Here is a 23299-nt window from a genome sequence, read left to right as displayed (position 1 = left end):
CGTCGTCCATTGGGCGCTCAGCTGTCAATCAAAGACCCTGACCAATCCTAGCGCAGGATCCTAGCGAAGGAGGCGGGATGTTACCGGGTAAAGAGGCTCGTCCCCGGGATGAAGGGTCCGCTCCACGCGACGATTAGATCCGTCAGATAATGTTATTGTTTACAGTCGGACAGTGACACAGCATCGCTGTCACAGGTCGGACACCCCGAGACACTGCTGGGAGATTTACTTTTTAAATTATTTTATGTATTATAATTATTTATTTAACTTTAAATCGTCCGTGGCTTATATTTGTGTTCGTTTCAGTGCAGCGATAGACTTTTTAAACTAAAGTTTTGTATGCTAGCTACCGGTAAGCTAGCTAGCCAGCCAGTTGTAGATTGATGTGACTCAGCTAAACTTCAGTCAGTTCAAGTTGTCACTTTGAGGAAATCCCTCAGTCATGGAGCAGACTGGTTCTTTCCCGGTGAAGCTGTACGTTTACGACCTGTCCAGAGGCATGGCCCGCCAGCTCAGCCATGTCATGTTAGGTGAGTTTCTGACGGGATAGATACCTGTTGGTTTGCTGCTGCCTGAAAGCCGCGGTGAGTGCACCTTGGCCCGCGATACAAGCCAGGAGAGAGCGAGGCTGAGGCTCAGGCCTGTTCAGTCTGTTTGGTGTCAACTTCACAAGATGCTGTTATACATTAGTATGGATTCTCACTTGAATGTGTTTATCTTCTCTTCCCAGGGAAACATCTTGATGGGATATGGTGAGTGCATATCATGGCCATGTTGTTTACAACTATTCTCACTGTAGGTTTTGTCAACTGTGGTTTGTTTCCTTTGCTTGGTTTTAAAGGAAAAACATGTGTTTGTGTTACAGGCACACTGCTATTGTGGTTCATGGGAGGGAGTACTTCTTTGGTGGAGAAGGCATCAGCAGTTGTCCACCTGTAAGGCACTCAGCACCGTCTTTTCTCATATAAACTACATTAATTAAGCCTCTACCGTTGGTGACTTTTGTTGCTGTACATGAAAAGAGAATTGAGAAAGGTTGAGGAACTTTTTTTGTTTGTGCGTGTTGTGTTTTAGTGTGGCACCGCCTTGGGCCAGCCTGACTCCATTGTGGACCTGGGCTTCACTGAGGTTCCTGCAGAGATCTACTCGGACTATCTGGCTTCCCTGGCAGAGTCCTCATACAGGTAAGTCTCAGGCTAACCTGACGCCTGTAACGCAAATTTGAGGGCCATCCTGGAAATCAGACATCAAGTCTTCAAATTACAAAATGCCAAAATCTACTTTGCTACAGATTATTTTCATGCAGGAATGGAAGTAAAATGACAAAAAAAGAAAAAACTAAATGCATTGTGAGCCTCACGTTCCTTGGTTCTCCCCACTATCTTTCTGTCAGAGAGTGCCTATCTTGTCTTTACCAGCTACTCACCCGCCCTTCTTCACCTTATATGGCCTCCCTGTATTTTCTGTGTTCACATCTCTGTCTCTCCTCTTCCTTCTCTTGGTGCACAGCGGTGACAAGTACAACCTGTTTGAGTACAACTGCAACTGCTTCAGCAACGAGGTGGCTCAGTTCCTAACAGGCAAAAAGATCCCGTCGTACATTACAGACCTTCCATCAGAAATACTAAACACGTGAGTCCGCTCAAATGCCATAAAGCTGTTACATCACTTGCTTACATCACCAGAGCTTTTCTCATGGTTCGCTCTTCATATGCTCATGCTACATACTTCTTATCTTGAATTTCTAGTTTATGATTGAGGTCTTATTATTGCTTAATCCATTTATTTTTTCTCCTTTTTCAATTTCATACCTCACATATCGTAACCTAGCATTAGCTTTTAAAGTTCAGTGTAACTATATGCTGTGCTGTTTTTCCTCTTCAGGCCATTTGGCCAGGCTCTCCGTCCTATTCTGGAATCCATGGTGGTAAATCCTGGAGGCAACAACATAACTGGACAGCGGTAGACAGGGCTGTGTATGTTAAAGAAGATATTGGTTGGGGGTGGGACGTTCACCACCAGCCACCAGTCAGACCTCATCTGTGTCCGTGACTGACAGCTCGATCTCTGCTGACAGCCACATTTCCATCTAACCAGCTATCCCTTTGATGCTCCTTTCTTGTTTCTATACGTTCTACATATCTGAAGTGTGATGGGGACCAGGGGACCACAAAGAATAGACTTCTGCTGTTGGTGCGTTAAATCAGATGTAGCCATCATTTTAGGTGTTCTTAACTTAAAACCACTTCCCCTTGTTTGACCTAATTATTATATATTATGCAACATATTTAAAAAAAATTGTTATTTAAGCTGAATTCATTCATTGCTGCGCTGATACTCTTTCTAAACACATACATACAGTACACCCCCAACTTCACTAAGGTGCTTCATCATGGCAGTCTTTCAGGAAGTGCGTTACAATTGGTTAACCAGTTGGTGAATTGATATATAGATATGACGGAACATGTTAACATGTTAGGAAGGACTGCCTGAGTTGTTAAAACGTCGTATCCTGGATATAAACTGAACTCCTATAGATTATAACCAGCTCTTACCTCACTACCACTATACCAGTAAAGCCTGACTAATGCTATCATACCTTAGCCTTACCAAGCATCGGCCTTGTCCTTCATCCTCTCTGTCGCCATGACAGCTGATGAAGTGTAGTTTAATGCCTCTACACGATGCTACATTTTCCCATCATACAACCTCATTGTGGTCAGTCACTATAGCTATTTAATTTTGTGTCCACTGTCCATGTGTTTCTGTTTATTGCAGTTTCACAATTCTCCTGATGTTTGGGCAACATTATGCTCCAGTCTGTATTTTAATGGGTGTTAATGGGTCTTACCACATCTCCAAGGGTTTGTAAACTTTTAAGTTTGTTACTTTAATACCTCAAACTGAGACCATAATGGTAAACAATGTGCCAGGAAGGGGTAAATTCAGTAGTTCAAGATTAATTAGCAAAAATATTCCACAGTGCTGCAATGTTATATGAGATATGTCTCCTGAATCTTCACCTTTGGTATCAGATTAGTACCAAAAACTTGTCTCTTTATTTGTTATGGCCAAATTGTCTTGCATAGAGACATACAAGACCAAAAGTACAACCACCTCTGCAGAGTTAATGCAGAAGCAATGAGCTAAGAGTCACTTGAATGTAACTTTAATGTGTTAATACTTGTTATTTCCTGTTTGGATTTTTTTCTTTTTTCCTGTGGGTATTATTATAATGGGACTGCACGTCAAAGGACAAAGCCGCAGCAACTTAAAAGGAAGGAAACTTTCTCTTAATAAAATGTCTTTTTCAGCTGCTTTACCTTGGAGGATTTAGGTTTATAAAGGTGAACTATTGCATATCCAACAGTTACGTCTGATTATATTATATACAGCAGTTTCTTATCTCCATTATGCATTGGCCAGTTATCTCTCCATACGGAAGACCATGTGTTTGATGCCATCCAGTTTTGATCTTCATTTCAGGACAAAACCTTTTGTGAGTTACACTCCTGAGTTTCCTTGGAATTATTTATTCTTATTTTAATATCCAGTGCCTAATGATATTATACTTACCATACTTGATCATGTTTAAAGGGGGTCTACAGGTGCAAGTATTATATGTAATTTTGCAAATACATGCACAAAGCCTCTATAGTGACTATTAATAATCATTGTACAAGGTTTAAATTTATTTTTTAGCACTTAAGTGAACCTGGTGGTAAAATAACCACTACAGAACCAAACCTGTCGTATAAACCTGCAGAGAGAAATGAATTTAGAATGTAACACAATATTTACAAACATTGTCTTTTTGTTATTAAAAAGTAAAAGTACTTATGGAGACCTTGCACTGGTCAAATGTGTGACATTTGAAACTTGTCTCAACTTGTGACATTAAAATATCTTTATTCTGTTTCCTGTCTAACAGTTCAGTATATGAAATGACTGCAGTGATGTTTTATGTTAAATTACATGAGGAGTTTTCGTTGGATTAGGAGTGGTCTGCCTTAACAGTGGGTAAAAAGAGATGTCAGGATATCAAACATAAGTTCTTTGACTTAATGTAGTTTCAAAAACAGCCACAAGGCGGCACTAGAGGTTCATTACAGCAGTTGCATATAGTTCACATGGATATCACAGAGCATCAAGGCATCTCATTAATCTTTAATTTCTAGTGAGTTAGTGGTTACTGGGACATGCTAAATTGTAAGTGATTCAAATCCCAGCTGGGAAAATAATACAGTTATACAGTAGCTGAGAGCTGAGGCATTTACTATACCTGTCTGAGAAATTAACATTTGTGCCCCAATGGATTTCCTCCCTGTGAATTATTGTTGTTGTTTTTTTTTTAGCTTCATTTCTATCAAACTTCATTTGATTTATTACAAACGCAGAGTTGGCAAAAGTTCTCCCAAAATGATAATCTGTGAGCCATATTGACTAATTATAATTTCTTGGTGGGAGTGATTTGATCTAACAAATAACAGCTGACTGCTGTCAAGTTGTCATTTACATTGTCGCTACAGGGAGTTTTGTCGAGTATCCAGCCAACCCAGTCTGGTGCCAGCTGCTTGTTGGAGTGAGTCGCCCAAAAACAATCCACATATCCTGTTTGATGCAAACATGAGTCAAAACAAAACCTTGTGTTCATTTTACAATCTTTAATATTTCATCTTCAAAAGTGGCATCAGTTACTAAACAATCCTCTGTAAAGAACATCTTGAGAACATGTTGGGTATAAAGTAGTTGTAGTAATAATAAGTACACGTACATACAGTATATACACATTTTTGCTACATACTGTATATCACACCAAAACACTTTTTGGCTATCATTATTTGTATTTTGTACATCATCATAGTTCCATCCTTTAAATTGTCTGCTGCTTCTTCACATACTGCAAAATACTCTTAGACAACATCCTTCATCTGGCCAAAGAAACATGAACTCCCTCCTTTCACTTGGTGCAAAGAAATCATTTAAATGCAGTTTAAACAGTGACAGGCCAAAATCCCTCCCCAGCATGTAACACCACAATCTCCTCTAACGATTCACTGGAAACCAAACGCACACTTGCGCAACGCCCCATTTACTACTCCTGTGTAATCTCACTATAGAAACATTATCAGTGGTTTTGACAACCTGTCTGCTCTACGTTTGCTTTGTCCTACGCTACAGTTAATGTGTGTCACTGTACTTTTCCACAAATGAGAGAACTCACTGCAAAGATGTGACATCCAGTACAGCAGGTCTACTTTCACCTCCTCTATTGCACGTTAGAAAATTGCACAAACTCAGCTAATATAGATCTCTCTAAGTGTTGTGTTTCCATGTTACTGAAAATCAACATGAAATAAAATCCTCTGTTTAAAATCTGACATCAACTGCAGTTATAATAAATACTCTTAAAATGACTTGGTTCATACAGCCCTTATTTAAAACAAAAATATATAGTTAAGTCCATTAAATAAGCATATTTACACAATATTCATACATAAAGCAGAACATATGATTTTCAGATGATGTTTGCACTGCATAAAACTTAAAAATCACATGTTCCCGAATGGATAGAATCAAAATGTACACAAGACGTCAAACATTTATCATTAGTAGATGAAAAAAGTGGCTTATTTCTGCTACAAAGAACTGAGGGACCGATTCTTCAAGTGGAGAGAAGACGTGATTTCATACCAAGAAAAACATTGGAAGCACTTGTTCATGGCAAAATAACTAAACCTCTATTGCTTATAAAAAAACAAAGTCTGTGACCATAAACCAGCAGATCGTAACGTTTTTAACTCACAACACGTCAAGCGTTAAGACCCGGCCCAGGATCCTTTGCTGCATCGGTAATGAGAATAAGTGAGTGAACTTTTGCATCAAATTATGATTAGGGAATGAAAGATGGAGAAGAAAATGTGTTTTGCTGATGGAGAGACAGACAGTGTTTGGCGGCATCACAGTGTCATTTATTAACACACTGTCTACCAGAACTGATCCTAACATGCCTTATAGATAATTAAAGCATGTTTGTTTGTGTGTGTTAGGGAATGAGGATAAGGGCCTCCGCCTGCAGCAAGAGTCCCATGAGACGTCAACCATCAAGATCTTATGTTTACCACACAGTTTGTGGTGTACGATGTGTGACTTGGAAGAGACCAAATATGTCACAGTTGTGTATCTGGATGATGAGCTTATCTCTGTGGATGGTGCGTCTCGGGGTGTGATCACGCCTTCACCATTGCTTGGTTTGGACCCGTGATGATTTAGATTTTGTTGCATTGTTTTTCATATTTTATTTGTCTGTGTTCAAGCTGCTTGATTACAGTAGGAATACAGCTAATGAATACCGCATCAGTTGACACATTGCTTATGTTTCTATTATTGTCTTATTGTCAAATCTCAGAATTTCCAAACTGTGCATCATGACAACTCTCAAACAGAATGGACTACTATATGTACTAGTCAAAGATGTTTTTACCCACTGAGGTATTGCATCCTTATGCAACTGACCATACCGTACTGTACTCTTCAGTTTGGGTGCATTTCCAGTTTTCCCACAGCCAAAGCAGTTTAGCAGGTATCAGGCTAGGAAGGGTTTTAAGTCTTTATGTGTTGCAGCTGTAAAGATCTTATGTCCTTTATCAAGCTTAACTTCTTAGATACCGACCACTTTAGTGATTGAGGATTTAAATCATTGTATTAATCTTACTTGAATGTCTTAAATTTAAAATATAAATCCATTATGGAGACTTTGTCAAAGCCTAAACTGTCTTCAGTGATTTCACCAGGGTGGAATTAGATCATTTAAAATATCATAAGCTTTAAATAACTTTTTTAACCCTTCAATTATCAACAATTCAATGACATAAACTGATCAAATGAAAAGTTAAGAGACTTTTTTTTGGTTTTGCAGCAATCATATCTACTGTTTTGATCTAGTCTCACAGTTTTCAACCTCATAGTTTGCACTTGCCCAGGACCAGAGGGCCAACAGGTTAAGTTAGTGACCAGATAGTGAACTCAGTGGAGCCAGGTGGATATTTCCCTCAGGAGTTAAAAGAGACCAAACCACAGCTGTGGTGCTTGGACTATTATTCATCACCTGACCAGAAACATGACTCCAAATGAATATAACAGTGTGTGCTCTGCAGTTGCACATGTGCATAGGAATACTGCAATCCATAAAGCAAACATTGAAATTGTTATTGAGTTGTTTTGTTGGGCAGTGGGCACTTAAAAAGTGGCCCTGTGCACAGGAACACATCGCTCTGCCAGTCTGCCGGCGTTCCCAATTGGTTCTCCTAACTGAGAGTGCACGGCTCAGCATCTAGTGCATGTAATGTACTGAATGTATGACCTACCACACACAACATCAAACTGCAGCTCAAATGGTAGTTCACTAAATGTTGAATCCAACTTTTCCTCTGATAAATCATCACGTTTTGATCTTTGAAAAGCATTTTTGATGTGTTACTAGGTTTGATTCAGTAAAACAAAGTCTTTTTATGTTTTTTTATGTGTCGTAGTAAAAAAGAGACATGTCATTTTGCTGACGCCTCACTGTGTTTGATGCTGGTTATATTAGAGGTGGTCTTGGAGTACAGATGCTCTATTATATGTTTCTTTATCACTGTGTTTCACCTTAGTGTTTTCTCTTGAATCTTAACTTATTATCTGCTACAAAACAACTTCACAATCTGACCAAATGAAAAATACCATCATAAAATCCTCTCAAATGTTTCAGCACAAACATTATTACACAACTTTATGGAAGCATTTCTGGACCCGTGCAAATCACTGTCACCAGTCCGCTGCATTGTGCAGTTCCTGAGGGTATGTCGGACCTAGACCATCACCAACCAAGTACAGTGTGGAAGCGTTGCATTAACTGTTGCTGGTTCATACAGTAGCAGCAGCCACGGCTCTACACAGTGTTCTTTACTGTCCAGTATTCAGAGACAAAAACGAGAAGTGTTTAATGCTCCAGGTCTGAAAATGCCTCGGCCGATTCCCCTGCAATGCTGCCTGGGGGTAGAAAGTTACACACCGGCAACCACACACGTCCACACACTCTGAGTTATGACCCAGACGGTTCAGCAGTGAGAGACCCAGATCCACAGTGACTTCTACCCTTTCCATCCCCCCGAGGAAGTAAATCACGCGTCCCTGTACGTTTGTTTTTTCTATTTTTCCTCTTCACTTTCGTCCCTTTCTCTTCCTTTCTAAAGAGTTGCAGCCTCTGGCTCTTCTGCCTTCCCCTCTCCCCCTCTCTCCTCCCCTTCCTCTCCATCTCTCTGGTCGGGATGGAGGCTGATGGGAGCTGACGTGATGGTGGCATTGTCCTCACTGTTGAGTTAATGTAACCGCGGGGTTGCTGTCCCTGTATGCTTGGCCTCATGGCATAGAATGCAAAGCGCTTCATCGTGGAAATGAGGGTGAGAGAGGTCGAGAGGGGACAGAAAGGGAACGAGGAGCAAGCAGCTGTACATTACATGGAGGTAGACTGAGAGATGCAGCTGAGCAGAGGTGTTTTTACAAGAAGAACAGGTGGAAACGTATAAAAGAACATCTGGAGATGACCTGTTACCTTTGGATGATTTATGACTATTACTAAATGGCGATACAGATTACATGGAGCTCATAACTTTATTGTTATAGGCTATCTTCAAAATAAAATGTATACTGTCATGTGCCATCACCTTTGAAATTAACAATCTTCTTAAATCATTGATGAAATACATTTTTGGCTTCCAAATTGGATTTTATGCCGTTTGGCAGAAAATGACACCACCTACTGGAGATGTGAAGGACTTCCAAACTTCTCAACCACCACTGTAGAGAATTTATGTGCAAAATAAAAAACTCTCAAGCAAACTAAAATAGCTGCATCCAGGCTTCTCCAAAGATATACACAACCTTTCTGGGTTTTTTTTCTCCATAGAAATTCTCCAATAAGCTTGCTAACGTCTTTTGTCAGTGTAGTTCTCGGGAACAGTTTGGGTAAATATTCTTTGTCATTTTCTTAAAATGGCCAATTAATGAGAATCTTGTGCATGTGTGCTAAATGTGTGCTCAGCTGCAAATGCAGCTAAACAGCTAGCCTAGCTTTGTCTAAAAGTAGTAAAATCCACCCAACAGCACCTTTAAATCTCATTAGTTTTGCTAAATAAATAAATCTACAACATGGTAAGGTGATTGGCTGCTAACGGACACTTCATATTTAACATAGGCTACAGATGTAGGTGGTATTTGACTCCTGGTCTAAATCTTTGTGAGAAAGCCTACAAGTGTGATTCCCAAAAACTCCTGTGAGTGAGTGTGGATGGACGTTTTTCGTCGATGTTTTATCGATGAGTTCAGTAGCTATAAAGGTAAAATAACAGTTTAAAAAAAGTGTCAGTGTACCTTCAAATCTGAGTGAATAGTTCCTGAGGTCTAACTCTTCAGCCTGTAGGTGAACCATGGAAATACAACTTCAATGTAATGAACCACGTTTACATTAAATGCAGTGAATGACAACAGCTGCACGTTTATACACCAAATATCTCTTTGATTTGACATGGTCAAGAAATTGAATGTTTGTTTGTTTTTTTTGGTACCAAACCAGAGCATGAGTGACCGGTTTGTTCACGCGGCATGTATACCAGTGACCTACTGTAACTAAACCTAGCCAGAGTTTCTTGGCTAACACAAACTCACTGATTATGCCTGAAATCAGAAAAAACAGTTAAAACCTAGCCTTGTTGTTCTGTTCTGTTTGATCCATGTTTATTTAAGGCCGGTACAACCAAAACTGTGGTGGCTGAGAATCTGTGAAGGCTGTGTGACCTGTAGGAGCCTGAGAGTAGTTTTAAAACAACCTAGATAGATTTCCTTTCTGCCAGAATCTGTATACTTTGGATGATCAATGTACAAGACTCTCGCAGGGCCAATATTATTACTACCTGAGTCCATTAGACTGTAAGAGTGGTGGGTCTGCTACACTATGCTCTGTTCTCCTTCATTTCACTGTTTCCACTTATTAAAACACCTCTTGTCATCTCTTCATCTGCATGAGTCTCCCTGTTTTAGTTTTCCTCACGTGTTGGGCCGACTGTCCCAAACTCTGGCAGTTAACTACACCAAAGCTTTCTGTTAGTATGAGTAACATGGCAGCAGGCCGCTCGCTGAGGCTCTAGCGCTCAGACAGTCACCTCGGTTGTACTGTGGGTGGAGTAGCTCTTCTGCCTGGTGTGGTGGTAGTAAGTGGGTTGAGGTTGAGGTTGGTGTTGGTGTTGGTGTTGGTGTTGGTGTTGGTGTTGGTGTTGGTGTTGGTGTTGCCCTTGAACGTACTGCTGCCCATGCCCTGGCCCCCCTACAGCTCCTCCATACATGGCCCCGTAGGGTTGGCTGAACAGATCCGGCATGTTCTCTATGCTCTGCTGCCTCCGGGTGGAGTAGCCATGTCTCCGGTTGGAGCTGTGCACGGAGGAGGAGCTGTGCCCCGGGGCGGAGGCCTGCCTGTGGACATGGCGCCCCGTCGGCTCCCAGGCTTTGAAGGCAGAGCTGGAGAGGAGCGGGTGCGTGGTGGTCTTGGGGAGACGCTGGTGCTCCAGATGGCTGGAGGGGATGGAGATGGACAGGGGGGCATGGAGGTCGTGGTGCGCCGGCAGGGGCTGGTGGATGTAGGACTTCTCCTTGGGCTGCACTGGTACAGACTGGAAGGCAGGAGGTGCCACGGGTTGGTATTGAGCGAAGTCCATGAGCGGGAAGCTTTTGTAGTAGCTACGAGACGCGCTGTCCGCTGTAACGAGGAAAAGAGTTTGTGAGAGAGGGTGACATCACTTTATTTGGCATATAGGTTTAAACAACTTCTCTCTTTTCAAAGTGAGAAATGTTATCTTTAATTGTCAATATCTCTTAAAGGGGACATATTATGGAAATGTCACTTTTTGAAGGCTCTTTGTATATTTCGGCATTTGTCTTGCCTTCTGGTCCCCAAAATGTGAGAATTGACAAAAAAAAATCTGTAATTCATGATGTTATTAGTTTTCGAATTTGCACCCCTGTGAGTACAGGTAGAAGGGGCGGGGCAAGCAGTGGCTCATTTGCATTTAAAGGGACAGGCACTGAAACCAGCCGTTCTGAACAGGGCTGTTTTGAGCGGATGAAAAAAGTGCTGCGATGTTTGATTCTTGGGGTATTTTGACGGAAACATGTCACAGACATGTCTTTAAGACACCTGGGAACTATTTTAATTTGTGAAAAAGGGGCATAACATGTCTGTCTCCTTTAATATGGCAGCACTGCCGCAGGTTCGATCCCCAGTTCCTGTAGCCCACATGATGATGATGAACCCCTGATGGTTGATGATTCCCAGTACTGTATGGGTGTGGTACATGTATATATGCAAGTGAATGGGTGAGTGTGTTAAGTATTGTAAAGTGATCAATATGACTACAATAGTGTATAAGTGCAGTCCATTTGCTGTTACACCCTTATTGACCAGATTACATTTACTGATGGCTCTGACCATACTAACCCCCTCATAGTTGACTATAACAAAGTCTCCATGTTTGCAAGTTTAATGTGATCCAGTGATTACAGTATCATTGTACCTGAGAGGGCGATGACTGTGTGAAAATAAAATCTATGTTGGACTGAACTTGAACTTTTCTTTGATTTAGGTTTGCTCTGATTGTATTCTTTAACACTTAGGCAAACACACGCTACACTCGGTCTCTTTAAACTTGTTTATACTTTAGAGTCATTTTCAATTAGTCACAGTCTGGTACAGCTCTGAGTCACATGCAGAAACAGCCTAAAATGAACTGTCAATGTGCAAACACAGAGTCTGTCATTGTAGGAACACTGACGACTGAATCACACTTAATCCATGATGCATTTATGTTGGGACCTCCAGGCTCCAACCTGTCAGCCGTGTCAGCTTCATTTGCTTCTCGAAGTATTTTAATAAAAACTTTTAAAGGGAGGGCACCAAAGTTTCAAAAGAGGAAATCACACATTCTTCTTCTCACAAATGAAAAAAACTAGAAGTCATTAGAGCCCAAACTCACCCTTGGTCAATTTAATACACTAATGGGTTTTGCTGCTTCATCCTAATTTGATCTGGTATGACCAGTGGCTTACAGTGTTAGCTAATGTAATTTAGATATTACAGTGGAACTGATATTACTGAGCCACTTCACTGACTTTATGACCTTTTTCTTCTTACACTATAATTATACTTTTGCTTCCGAGTTACATAATGTCACTTTTAATACTGAATGATAAGAGACCATCTTGGAGAGGGATCACATCAGCAATGACACACATCAACATGCTGATATTCCACTCCATAGTTACTCAGTATGTATGTACTGTATCTGTACACTTCATACACTTTGTTATGATCACAACAACAAACCTGTGACTCTATTTTAAGTTGTAAGACTATTGTTGTGAAACAGGAGACTAAATATCAGTGTCCTATTTAGAATAGCAGTGAAAATCTGAAAGAAGCCCCCTCGGACAGGTGATAGGACCTTAACACCATGATAGTATGGGTAACTGTGTAAAATCAGTGCCTTTGGGATGGGTCAATTTAAAAGATATTTGATTTTTTGTCATTACAAATAAATGTGGGATTTGTAGATAAATAAGATTAAATGAGTGTACAGATAAGTGGACAGAAGACGGAATAAGAAGGTCAGGATGTGAGGGAGGGTTTGAAGAAGATCAAAGAGGAAAGCTGGTGATCTAAGTATTTACAATTGGCGTATGCCCTCAAGGTGGACGGCTGTGGCATTGTTCCTGTTTTACTGGGAGAGGGCAGAAGGCAGGGAGCGCAGTCGGGAGGATGTAACGGGACTGCAATGGAGATGATGGAGGTAACTGTATGTGTGTCAGGATGTAGAGACAGAGAAATGAAGGTTTATAAATACTCTCTGCTCCCCCTGAGTCCACTGTGTGTGTGTGTGTGTGTGTGTGTATGTGTATGAATGTCACAGAGGATTATTTAAATAAACTAAACACTGAGGTCATTGCTGCTGGCTTCGTGGCCACATGAATTGTAACCTTGTTTCTGTGTGCTTTCATCATTTTTCTCCGAAAGTCTGAGTCCATAAAATGGCAGCGGTTTGTTTTCCTCTCTATTGTTTTCCCTTAAGTTTTAGCAGACTCTAATACAAGTCAAAACTTTGAGAAATAATTTGTACTATGTCAGGATATCATGTTTACAGAGGATTTGATTCAAGGGCTGATGGAAGATGCTCATATTTTACAATTTATGACATGTCTTTTTAAATCTGCCTTCCCAAAATGAAAACCATAAGAATAAAAGTGAGAGTTCATCCCCAGATGTCAAAATTAATCTGGCCCACAGTTGTGCCCAGGATATGTTTGGATGTAGTGCCTGAATCTGGCCCATGTACAGTATGATAGTCCTCCACATCTGGAACAACTGTGGCACATTAAACAGTAGATCTTCCAGCTGTCACTCAACAACAGAGGATAACAGCCAGACTCTGGCCACATGCAGAAGTCCATGAGCCAGACTCAGGCTCAGGACCCAGGCTTATGTCAGACCAGGAGTTTCATCTTGCCATCTGCTTTGACTTAGCTTTGCGGTCTGGACAAGCAAACTACTGGAAATATACGAGTCAGACAACATCAGACTGGCTCTCCTGTTCTTTATTCGTTTTTGTGATAAAGTTTCAACTACTGCAGCCAAACTTAGCATATAAAACGGGAACAACAAAGTATTTCATCTAATTTCTGAGTTGTTTGTCTGACTTTGATTTTCTGTGTGAAGCATCTATACATGGTTTGAGCTTAAATACTTCCTTAGAAAATGTAAATACACAACAATTCCTATCTCTGCTGCATAGATTGTTAACTGGTGAGCATACTGACATTTTGTGTTGTATTTGCCTAAAGGGGACATATTATGGAAATGTGACTTTTTGAAAGCTCTTTATTTGGGTGTTTGTCTTGCCTTCCGGCCCCCAAAATGTGAGAACTGACAAAAGAAATCTGTAATTTGCAGGCTCTCAAGGTTAAAATCCATGTGGTTTTACGAGCTGTTCCCTCAGTTGTCTGACAATGATGCAATTAGTTTTTGAATTTGCATAATACCACCCCTACCTGACAAAAATAAAATGCATTATACTGTAGTTATTATTACTATTTACACTGGAGATGGTGTTTTCAATTAACTCATGAAGCTAACGTCAATGAGCTAGCAGTCTACAGCTGATAATAATATCTGATAATATTATTATAAACAGAATGTTCCATGTGAAATTAGATGAACAGGCGTCACAACAGTTATTGAACTGTGGGGTCTATAGACCTAATGGTCAGTATTTGTTCAACCTGTAGAGGCCTTTGAGCAGATCCAAAGTGCAAAGTCTGTAAACAGAGTTGCTACTAGAAAAGAGCTCTTATGCTCCATCATCTTTCCATGGATAATAAAGGTTTAAAAAATCCATCTTGACAAGCAGTGATCTGCCTCCGGCACACAGGTAAAGGATTACTTTGTTCTAATGGGAACCCAGGGGTTGGATGCAGTTCTGTGCACGATTACACCTGCTACTATTCAAGGACAACCACGTGTGTGTGTGACCGTGTGAGTGTGACCTCTCCTGGCACGGACCTGTACAATCCACTGGTAAAAACCCTACGGCCTCTTCTTCAGGCTGTTGTTATTACATCTCACATCTCTTACAAAGCTACAGCTAGAGGCAACTAGTGACCAACACAGTGAAGGTGAGAATTATTACATTCAAGAAAATTGATAATAGATGAGAAATGGATTTGTGTCTATGCGGGATACTGAAAATTATGGAGCTAGAACAGTCTCATAATGAATAAATTCAGACAGAAATTAATAAATGCACAAAAGAAGATTTATATACGTGACTCAAAACACAGATATATTTTCAATGCACACACAAATATGTTTCATTCCATGTATAAGTAAAAAGAATATTCACAAAAAATAAGATTCATAAACATATTTCTGATGCACACAAATAGAAAAAAAAATCACAAATATATGCATGTAAAAGTATTTGCAATCTTCATCAAATACATATTTGGAGCTTGTTACATTCTATATGAACTGTTGGACCTGCATTTACAAAGTGCTTTTAATTTGTAAACCTCACTGCATTTGTGTGTGAGACTTTGAGACTCCCCTGACGTGACTCTGATCCACAAATGCAGCGAAGTTTACAAATTAAAAGCATAACAGTTATATGAATGCAATGAGCTCCAAATATGTATTAGATGCATTTGTGTGTGCATCGTAAATATGTTTATGAATCTTATTTTTGTATATGTGAATATTTTTTTTTAACTTATATATGGAATTAAACATATTTGTGTCACCATTGGAAATGTATTTGTATTTTGAGTCACATATAAATCCCCAATTACATTAGTAAATCGTCTTTTGTGCACTTAGTCATTTCTGTGTGCATTATTCATTATAAGACTGTTCTAGCTCCATACAAAACTGTTTGTTTGACTTTCTGCCATTACTCAAGCTCTGCAATGTGACATTTTTTGTAGCAAAAATGATGTAAGAGTGGTGTAAGAATGATGACTCCAGTTTTCATTGAAAGCAAATATTTTACACGTAAAACATACATAGTAAACATAAAATAGTCTAAAATAAACTAAAGTTAATACAGAGTTTTTCCTCAGTGGATGTGAGGGTCTAGGGGCAGAGGATGTTGTTATGATGCCATGTAAAGCCCTTTGAGACAAACTGTTTGTAAAAACGGGCTATACAAATAAAATTGCCTTGCCTTGCCTTAATAATACAGTGTACATACTATCGGTGGCATATGGTTAGTTTGCAAGTCAGATTCTTTAGTCAGGCTTCGTTTTCATGTTAGAAACAATGACGGAACTATACAAACAAAATCAAGGTTGGTTTAAAAAAAAAGTGAAAAAGTTTTTAGTTTGGTGTAATTAAACTCAAAATGAGGACATGGTACATTTAGCTCTCATAATGTTTGCCCCAGTAGTTCCTTCCTGCCTCTGAGCTCCCACAGGCTGTTCCATGAAATACATGTATTACAGAGCTGTGTCCTTGGCAGTGACCTGTGCTGTCGGGCTAGACTGTGAAAATTATTGCTGTACAGTGATGTTGGCTCTAATAAAACTGCGGTCCGGTTTATAATTAAAACAACAAAGGTTTGACTAATTACTTTGCTGAGAAACAGGCTCATCTAGTGGTGTTGAGAGCTGCCGTGTCAGACAGCAGCAGCGTGGGCTCCTCTTTAAGATCAGCTTTCCAGTTTGCCAAGAGGCACAGAGACCATCATCAGTTGACAGCTCCTGTACTGCCAGCCTACTGTACTTTAAAGGTTACTGTGTCAGTTGGAGTCAGTGTCATTTTATATGTGTGAGTGTGTGTGTGTCCGACTTACCCACAGCTTTGAGGGAGGTATATTTGTTCAGTCCCACTGTGCTGTGGTTGCTGTGCGGGTGTGGAAGCCCTTGTCCAAACGGCCCGTAAGAGTTATTCAGATGATACTGTTCTGGTGGGAGACAGAGGCACAGTCTGTTAGTGACAGATACAACATCTTTAAAATAAATAAGTGATATATTTAACCTTTACAGGGTGTGATACAACATTTATGTTCTTTTAAGGCAAAAACGATCCAGTCCAGAGCGCACATCCTGTTTGTCTTTCTCAAACACAACCTCCCTTGGTGTTTTAGAAATGACGTAACTGTACTGTAGTAAATTTTAAATACACTGGCAGTGAACCATGGCCACATTAACCTCTTAGCATGTCCTGGGGCAGAAATGAGCTGCGGCATTTCCTCTCGCCCTGTGCAGTCTATAAACAACCTGACACCTTCAAGTACCCACGGTGTACAGTGTGCACAGTAGAGTGCATGTGGCAGGCAGCTTCATCACAATTTGTTTGCAGCACCAGATCTGGCTGATACTGGTGAGTGTGTGTTGGATTACTATGTACTCAGAGTTAGTTGTGTGTCATTTGATTTGTCAGTATATATGTAATTATATACAGTGTATTTAGTAGTAGTATTGGTCAGAACAGAAAGGGATGCAGTCATAATTAGTCACATTTCCAATAACAAATATGTTACAAATAATAATAAGTGCTCAGTACACTTTTTGAAATTGAAAACTAAAAAAGAGCAACGTAAATACAAACTTACAAATATATACACATACTGTATAAACACCTTTTTCTGCTTTTAAGTCACATGCCATTCCAAAACAGAGCAGATTATTATGCACCATATTCCCTCGTCAGTTGATGCAGTCATCCCATCAATTAGCTATTGATGCAATACAAATACAAGTATTAGCAGATGCTGGAGATCCATCACCATATTTAACTGGGATGATATTGTGAGGGCACAAAACCCAGATTTAAACATATGCATATCATCACTCTGTAGAAACACAGATCATTCCCAACTTTGTCTATTTTGTCCAAAACTAGAGGCAAGCTGTGATAATTCATACAAATAGGGATAGTGATGTACAATCTTTCCACAAAGACAATGATGGTGTAAAAATGTTGCCTCACCATATTAAGCTAATTGCTAATTGAATTTAAATAGTTGATTTGATAATCAATTTTAGAAAGTCCTCCTTGTCTCTGGGAGTCAGATTCACTCATGTTTTCTTAACTTTTGCTTCTGACTTTTGACTTTCATAAGCAAAAGACCATGCAGTGCCAGTACAGAACTAAACTTCATGGAGCTGGTTTCACCTCAACAGATAGAAACCTCACTCAGCAGAGGTTGCACTCAAGAGTCTCTCAGGTGGGACTGTGTGGCGTTCAAGTGTCACATAAATGCTGGCTTACAGCGTCTCCCCTCCGCCCTGAGGATTGGTGACCGACACTGACGGCCAGCCAGTCTCATGCTAAATGAAATGAGGTTAATGAACAATGGAACAAACTAGCAGAGAGAGTGGAGCCCTGGCTATTAGCCTTAATGAAGTCCAGTGATGCAGCCAGCGCACTTGATGTCAGCCCCAGGGATGCATGGACACACATGCAGCGCTCACGAATGTTCACACACCCAAACAACAACACGCTTTGTAAGGTCACTTGGGAGGAGAGAGACAACATCAGTGGTGTTTGACATTGTAGCATTGTTTTGTAGCACATGGATTGTATTTTTTGTGTGTGTCAGGGTTGGTTTGTGTGTTAAACTGACATCCTTTAACTGAATGAAAGAGTAAAGTGTATTGATACGGTCGGCAATCTGATTTGCAATGGACCAGATGAGTCCATTTGTGCATGTGTATACAGTATGTGTGTGTCTGTGTGTGTGTGTGTGTGTGGCACAGCGTCACTCGGAGAGAAGTACAGCATGAAAGACATGCGAGGATTTCATCACATCGATGACGAAGACAGAGGTGTACGCAGCGCAACTTCTGAATGCTAATCACTACGCACACACGCACACAGTGAGTGGTGTGTGGTTTAGATGATGAACACAGAGAGAGGGAGTAAGAGCTGGTGGCTGCTGAAAGAAAGAGAGCGAGAGAGAGGGAGAGGTAGAGAGAGAGAGATGGAGGATGGCAGGATGGTCTGGTGGAATAAATTAGAAAATGATGCTGAAGCCAGAGGGGCGGAGAAATGTCAGGAGTTAGTCTCAACAGTAACAACATTTACACTCACAACCCTGAGCCTCTACCTTAATCACTGCACACTAACACACACACACACAATGTACAGTATATTACAACATGTGAACATCTCACCGCCTAATCAGCTTAAACTACAACACACAGCACATTGATAATTACGTATATGTTATATAGGCTATGTGTGTGTGCGTGCACAAGGAACCCATCCAGTGTAATCCAGTGGTGTTGACCCCTCAGCATGTGCCAGATTAGCAGATTATGAAGAAGACGTCCTTTTCATACTGTCACTGTCATCATCGTCTACTACTGTACCTTCTTCTCATCACCATCTTCTCTTTCCCCCCATGATGCTTTTTAAAGACGCAGTAAATGACCAACAGATCATGATGCACTGATGCTGTGTATCCGTTTTTTTTTCTTCTATTAAGTCTTCTGTGTGCGTTCATCTAAAGGATGAGCTGTGGATAGGAAATTAAATTTTTACAGTGTTTCATGAACCTGTAACATGAGCATACTGATGAACTGCAGAAAATGTTCTTATGATTATCCTTCATTGATGGATCTGCCATACAATGTCACATTTTCCTGGGGGCAAACATAAGCGTATTGCATTCACTTGAATAAAAAAAAAATCTGGTTTTTCTTCCTGTTTTTCTGGCTATTTTTTTGAGTAAATTTTTCAGTTTTTCGTCTATTCCTCATTTAAGTCTGGTCTACTCCTTCCCTGCTACATTGAGCGACAGGCTTAAAATAGAAGGATAAAGTCTAAAACATAACAAGAGTATCATACCCTGTGTGTAACTAATCACATGCCTTAATTGACCTGGTACGGTATAGAAAGTTGAAGACGGGGCATATGTGCAGAGCAGGAGTCACCATAGATGGGAGTCTTGCAGGTTGGATGTTCTCGCGAAATTTCAAAGTATTTCAGAGAAAAAAATTTGCACGAAAAACAGAAAAAAATACTCAAAAAAACAGGAAAAAAAAATTACTCTGAAAAACAGAAAAAATTACCTCGAAAAACAGACCAAAAAATAAATTACTCAGAAAAAACTATTTTTTTTTTTTTTAATTCAAGTGAATGCAATAGGCTTCCGTACAAACATGTAAGTTTGTCAGGAAGATTTTGGAAGCTCATCTACACTTTACTTCTTTATTGAGATTTTAATGTGCACCAGCTAGAGTACAAATCTGTATGGAGAGCATTGGTTCATGTTGTTTGTTAAACTGTGGCTGCTGACACAGTGTAAGTGACTGTGCTGAAGCAAAATCTCATGTGTATCAAGATGGATGGCGTTAGAAGAGACATCAGAGACTCATCCACATGGATGCACAGGAGCCTGTTGAGACCAGATTCAGAGACCAGCAGATGCATCAGAACGGTTAGCACAGTTAACTCCTTTTATATGTTAATGATGTTTGTTAGTTTGGAGCTGACACTGGCTCACTGCAGCTGCAAGATGGAATCACGCAGTTATGGCACTGACGGCTTATTTCGCTCATCATGTGTCTTGTATCATATAATGAACACGTTAAGAGTAAATACATGATTTTCATTGGGTGAGCAGGTGCATTAAACTTTGGGGAAAATAAGAAATTGAGTTCTGCACAAAACAGACTAAGTTCCATTAATTATCTTCGGAAAAATCTACTTATTTTTAGTGTTTTGCTCCACACACCTTATGAATGAACTTTACCTGGGAAATATTCCACCTGAACATTAAAGTCCCTGAAGCCCAAGTGATTGCATAATGGGCTATGCGAGTATGTGAGCGTGTGTGTGTGAGAGAGAGACAATGGATAAAACATTAACTGAGGGAATTAGCAGAGGTTCTGGTTGGGGGTCTTGGATTTTTGAAGCTCCAGCTTGGCTGCACATATTAATTTCTACATTAGGCACCACCATGTGAACGTCTGGCACCAAGAGTAGAGCGAGAGGGCAGGACTGCTCCTTAATGAGTTACGTAAAACTGTATCTTCTCTCTGTGTGGGGATCGCTGGCTTCCTCTGCTGCATCTGTCTAAACAATGCAGGAAGGTAGAAACAAGCTGCTTACATCGGTGAGACGAAGAGAGCGACTGGCTCCATAGCTGAGGAGGTCACAGGTGTGTGTGTGTGCAGGCCCAAAATGGCTTTTTATCATTTTGAATGTGTATATTGTAATTGATCCTTTTCAAAAGTTAGATGATGAAAAAAAGTGTGTGTGTGTAGAAAATAACAGTTCACATTCGTACAGTTTGGTGACCACACGTGATTACCAACTCAGCTCTGCCTGGCCTCCACCTGAGGTCTGTGTCAACAGAGTAACAGACACCTGGGTGGTGTTTTGTAACAGTTGGGTTACAGACACACAGATCTTGACAAGCTGCAGCCTTTTTTGACTTGTCTTCAGCCATTATATCAAATTACTAACTGTGAGCAACGTTGCAGAGCTCAGCGAAGTCATTAGGTCTATGCAAGACAAGCTATGATGCAACCTGACAAACTGACCATTAATATGACAGCTTTAACATGTTTCAGTGACACAGGTCAGTGAAATTTACCATGAGCTGCTGTATAAGCACAAAAAAGGACCACACTGGACCTGCACACTGGTGGAGTTAGTTTCTGTTATGAAATAAATTCAGTCTGGACACTGACATGACTTGAATTTCCTTAAAAGGAATAAAAACAGCAGTGGTTTATTAAATTAAATTATGAGATTTGAGTTCCAGTTCATATTTTAATCTGTTAAAAAAATAATGAAAAACCAGTTTTGGTCCTGATTACCCCACTAAAACATTTAAAACATTTTAGTGAGTTGTTTCCAGGTTAGAAACCACCTGAGGAAAATGATGCATTCATTAGGAGGCCAAAATAAGTGATGCTGAAAATCGGCCCCACTCCAAACTACTGGCTTAAAAAAAAAGCTCAGATGGTGTGTGTGTGTGGTCTGCCATTAAGAAATACGGCATTAATTAATAAATAAAGCGATGCAGACATTAAAACATCCCTGATTAGCAGATTCTGAGATGAAAAGGAGCAGGATACATTCTTCTCTCATCGTGTGAAATTCTAGGTTAGCAATTAAACAACACGCGCAGGCTCACAGTGAGCCAGATATTTAGACTTCCCAGTTTGACTAGAAGCAGTTGAGTTTCAGCAGAGGCACTAATGATGCAGAGGAACGAGGCAAGACATTTAGACTGAGATTCATTTTCAGGTCAGCAACTTAAGAGGAGTTTTTAGGAGGAATTAAAGGAGTTTTTGATGTAATGGGACCCCCCCTCCCCACCCTCCCTCTATGTTTCTCTCACACACTCTCCTATACCATCTCACCAGTCTGCTATTGTGATTGCTCATGACCCTGAAACACCGAGGGGGAGGCAGGGGGGGAGGCCGGCACGTGTTTCTATATATGGTTTGTGTTTTGTGCATCAAAATGCACCTCTGAGAGTGTGTTTGTGTGTGAAATGATGGATAAAAGGAGCCTTAAGTGCCACAGGGAAAATGATAAAGGGCGAGAGCGCATTGCATGGCGTCTGTCTGTCATCACCAAGATGAAAAGTGAAGGTCCCCGTGTGTCTGTGTGTGATAGAGTGATGATAGGAGACGCAGACAAGTCAAACTTACTCCTGCGTTTTAACCACATCACTCAGAATATCTTCAGATAGAAATGCAAGTGAACCAATTTTGTTGAAGTAGAATATTTTTCATGAAATTCCCAAGGTCACCGCACAAAAGAAAGATAGAAAACAAAGCAAAAATAATAATTGTATTACAGTGAAATGATACAAACACACCATAGACCATGTGCACCATAGACACAATTGTTGGAATCATTCTGATAAAGATGAACATTTTCACATACTAATTTAAAAAACAATATATTTGCCTAATTGCCATGTAAGAAATGTAAGAAAGTCTCTGGCAGTTCGGATGGATAGTGAAAAGAAAAGAAAAAACGCTACACATGACATCTTAAAAGCCTCAGGCCGACCTGTGTATGACTAGACGTCACACACTAAACAAAGTAGGACTCCATGGGTCATGTGAAACGAGGACATCGCTATTAAGAGAAGGACACAAAATGGCAGCTCAAATGTTTGGAGCGTATGAACAGGTGAAACTCTTCAGGAATGAAGCGCATCAGTTTTGCGTATAGGTGATGAAATAAAGCCCATCAGGGAAGCGACAGGCAACTAACAGTAAAACACGGTGGAGGTTCTGTAATGTTGTGTACTTTGCTCCGTCTGGCACTGGAGGCGCTGAACGTATCAAAGGAATGATGAAATCAGAAGATTAACAAGACATTTTATAACGAAATGTAATACCCAGTGCCAAAAAACAAGGATCCAGACGAAGGTCTTCGGTGTTTCACCAAGACATAGCCTAAACGACAGAAAGTTCACATCCAGATGCACAAAACATTGGTTGATAAGGAGACCATGGACTCTTTTAAACTTTCCGGCAATGAGTCCTGACCTAAATCTGACTGACAACATTTGGAGAGAGTCTGCCCTAGTGAAAAGGAGACTCATAACAATAGAAGAGAAACTACAGTAAAAGCTTCTATCTGGCCATAAGGAACATCAGTGTTGCCAATGGTTCTGCAACCATGTTAATGAAGGATGCCAATAATTGTGTCTGAGATACATTTTGTGTTTTTGTTATCTATTAT

The 23299-nt window shown here is 40.3% G+C and overlaps 2 protein-coding genes across 2 annotated transcripts in view; one reads left to right on the top strand and one right to left on the bottom strand.

The window, feature by feature from the left end:
* Positions 1-162: 162 nt before the first annotated feature.
* On the top strand, positions 163-3847 carry LOC311003230 (desumoylating isopeptidase 1-like). The gene is made up of 6 exons (XM_083994917.1): positions 163-530; positions 731-752; positions 866-935; positions 1075-1184; positions 1510-1632; positions 1885-3847. The coding sequence occupies exons 1-6, from the start codon at positions 443-445 to the stop codon at positions 1964-1966; spliced, it is 495 nt and encodes a 164-aa protein (XP_083851043.1). The 5' UTR covers positions 163-442; the 3' UTR covers positions 1967-3847.
* A 6340-nt stretch (positions 3848-10187) lies between these two features.
* shisa8b (shisa family member 8b) overlaps positions 10188-23299 on the bottom strand; it is a gene marked incomplete at both ends in the record, with an annotated part of 33073 nt that continues 19961 nt past the window's right edge. The window contains 2 exons of the mRNA XM_083993989.1: positions 10188-10789; positions 16428-16538. Of these exons, the coding sequence (XP_083850115.1) occupies positions 10188-10789; positions 16428-16538 (713 nt within the window). The remainder of the gene's footprint in view (positions 10790-16427; positions 16539-23299) is intronic.

This window comes from Trachurus trachurus (genome assembly GCF_905171665.1).
Source record: "Trachurus trachurus genome assembly, chromosome: 19".
Lineage (NCBI taxonomy): Eukaryota > Metazoa > Chordata > Actinopteri > Carangiformes > Carangidae > Trachurus > Trachurus trachurus.
Note: the sequence above shows the minus strand (reverse complement) of the source record. Positions and strands in the feature narration are given on the sequence as shown.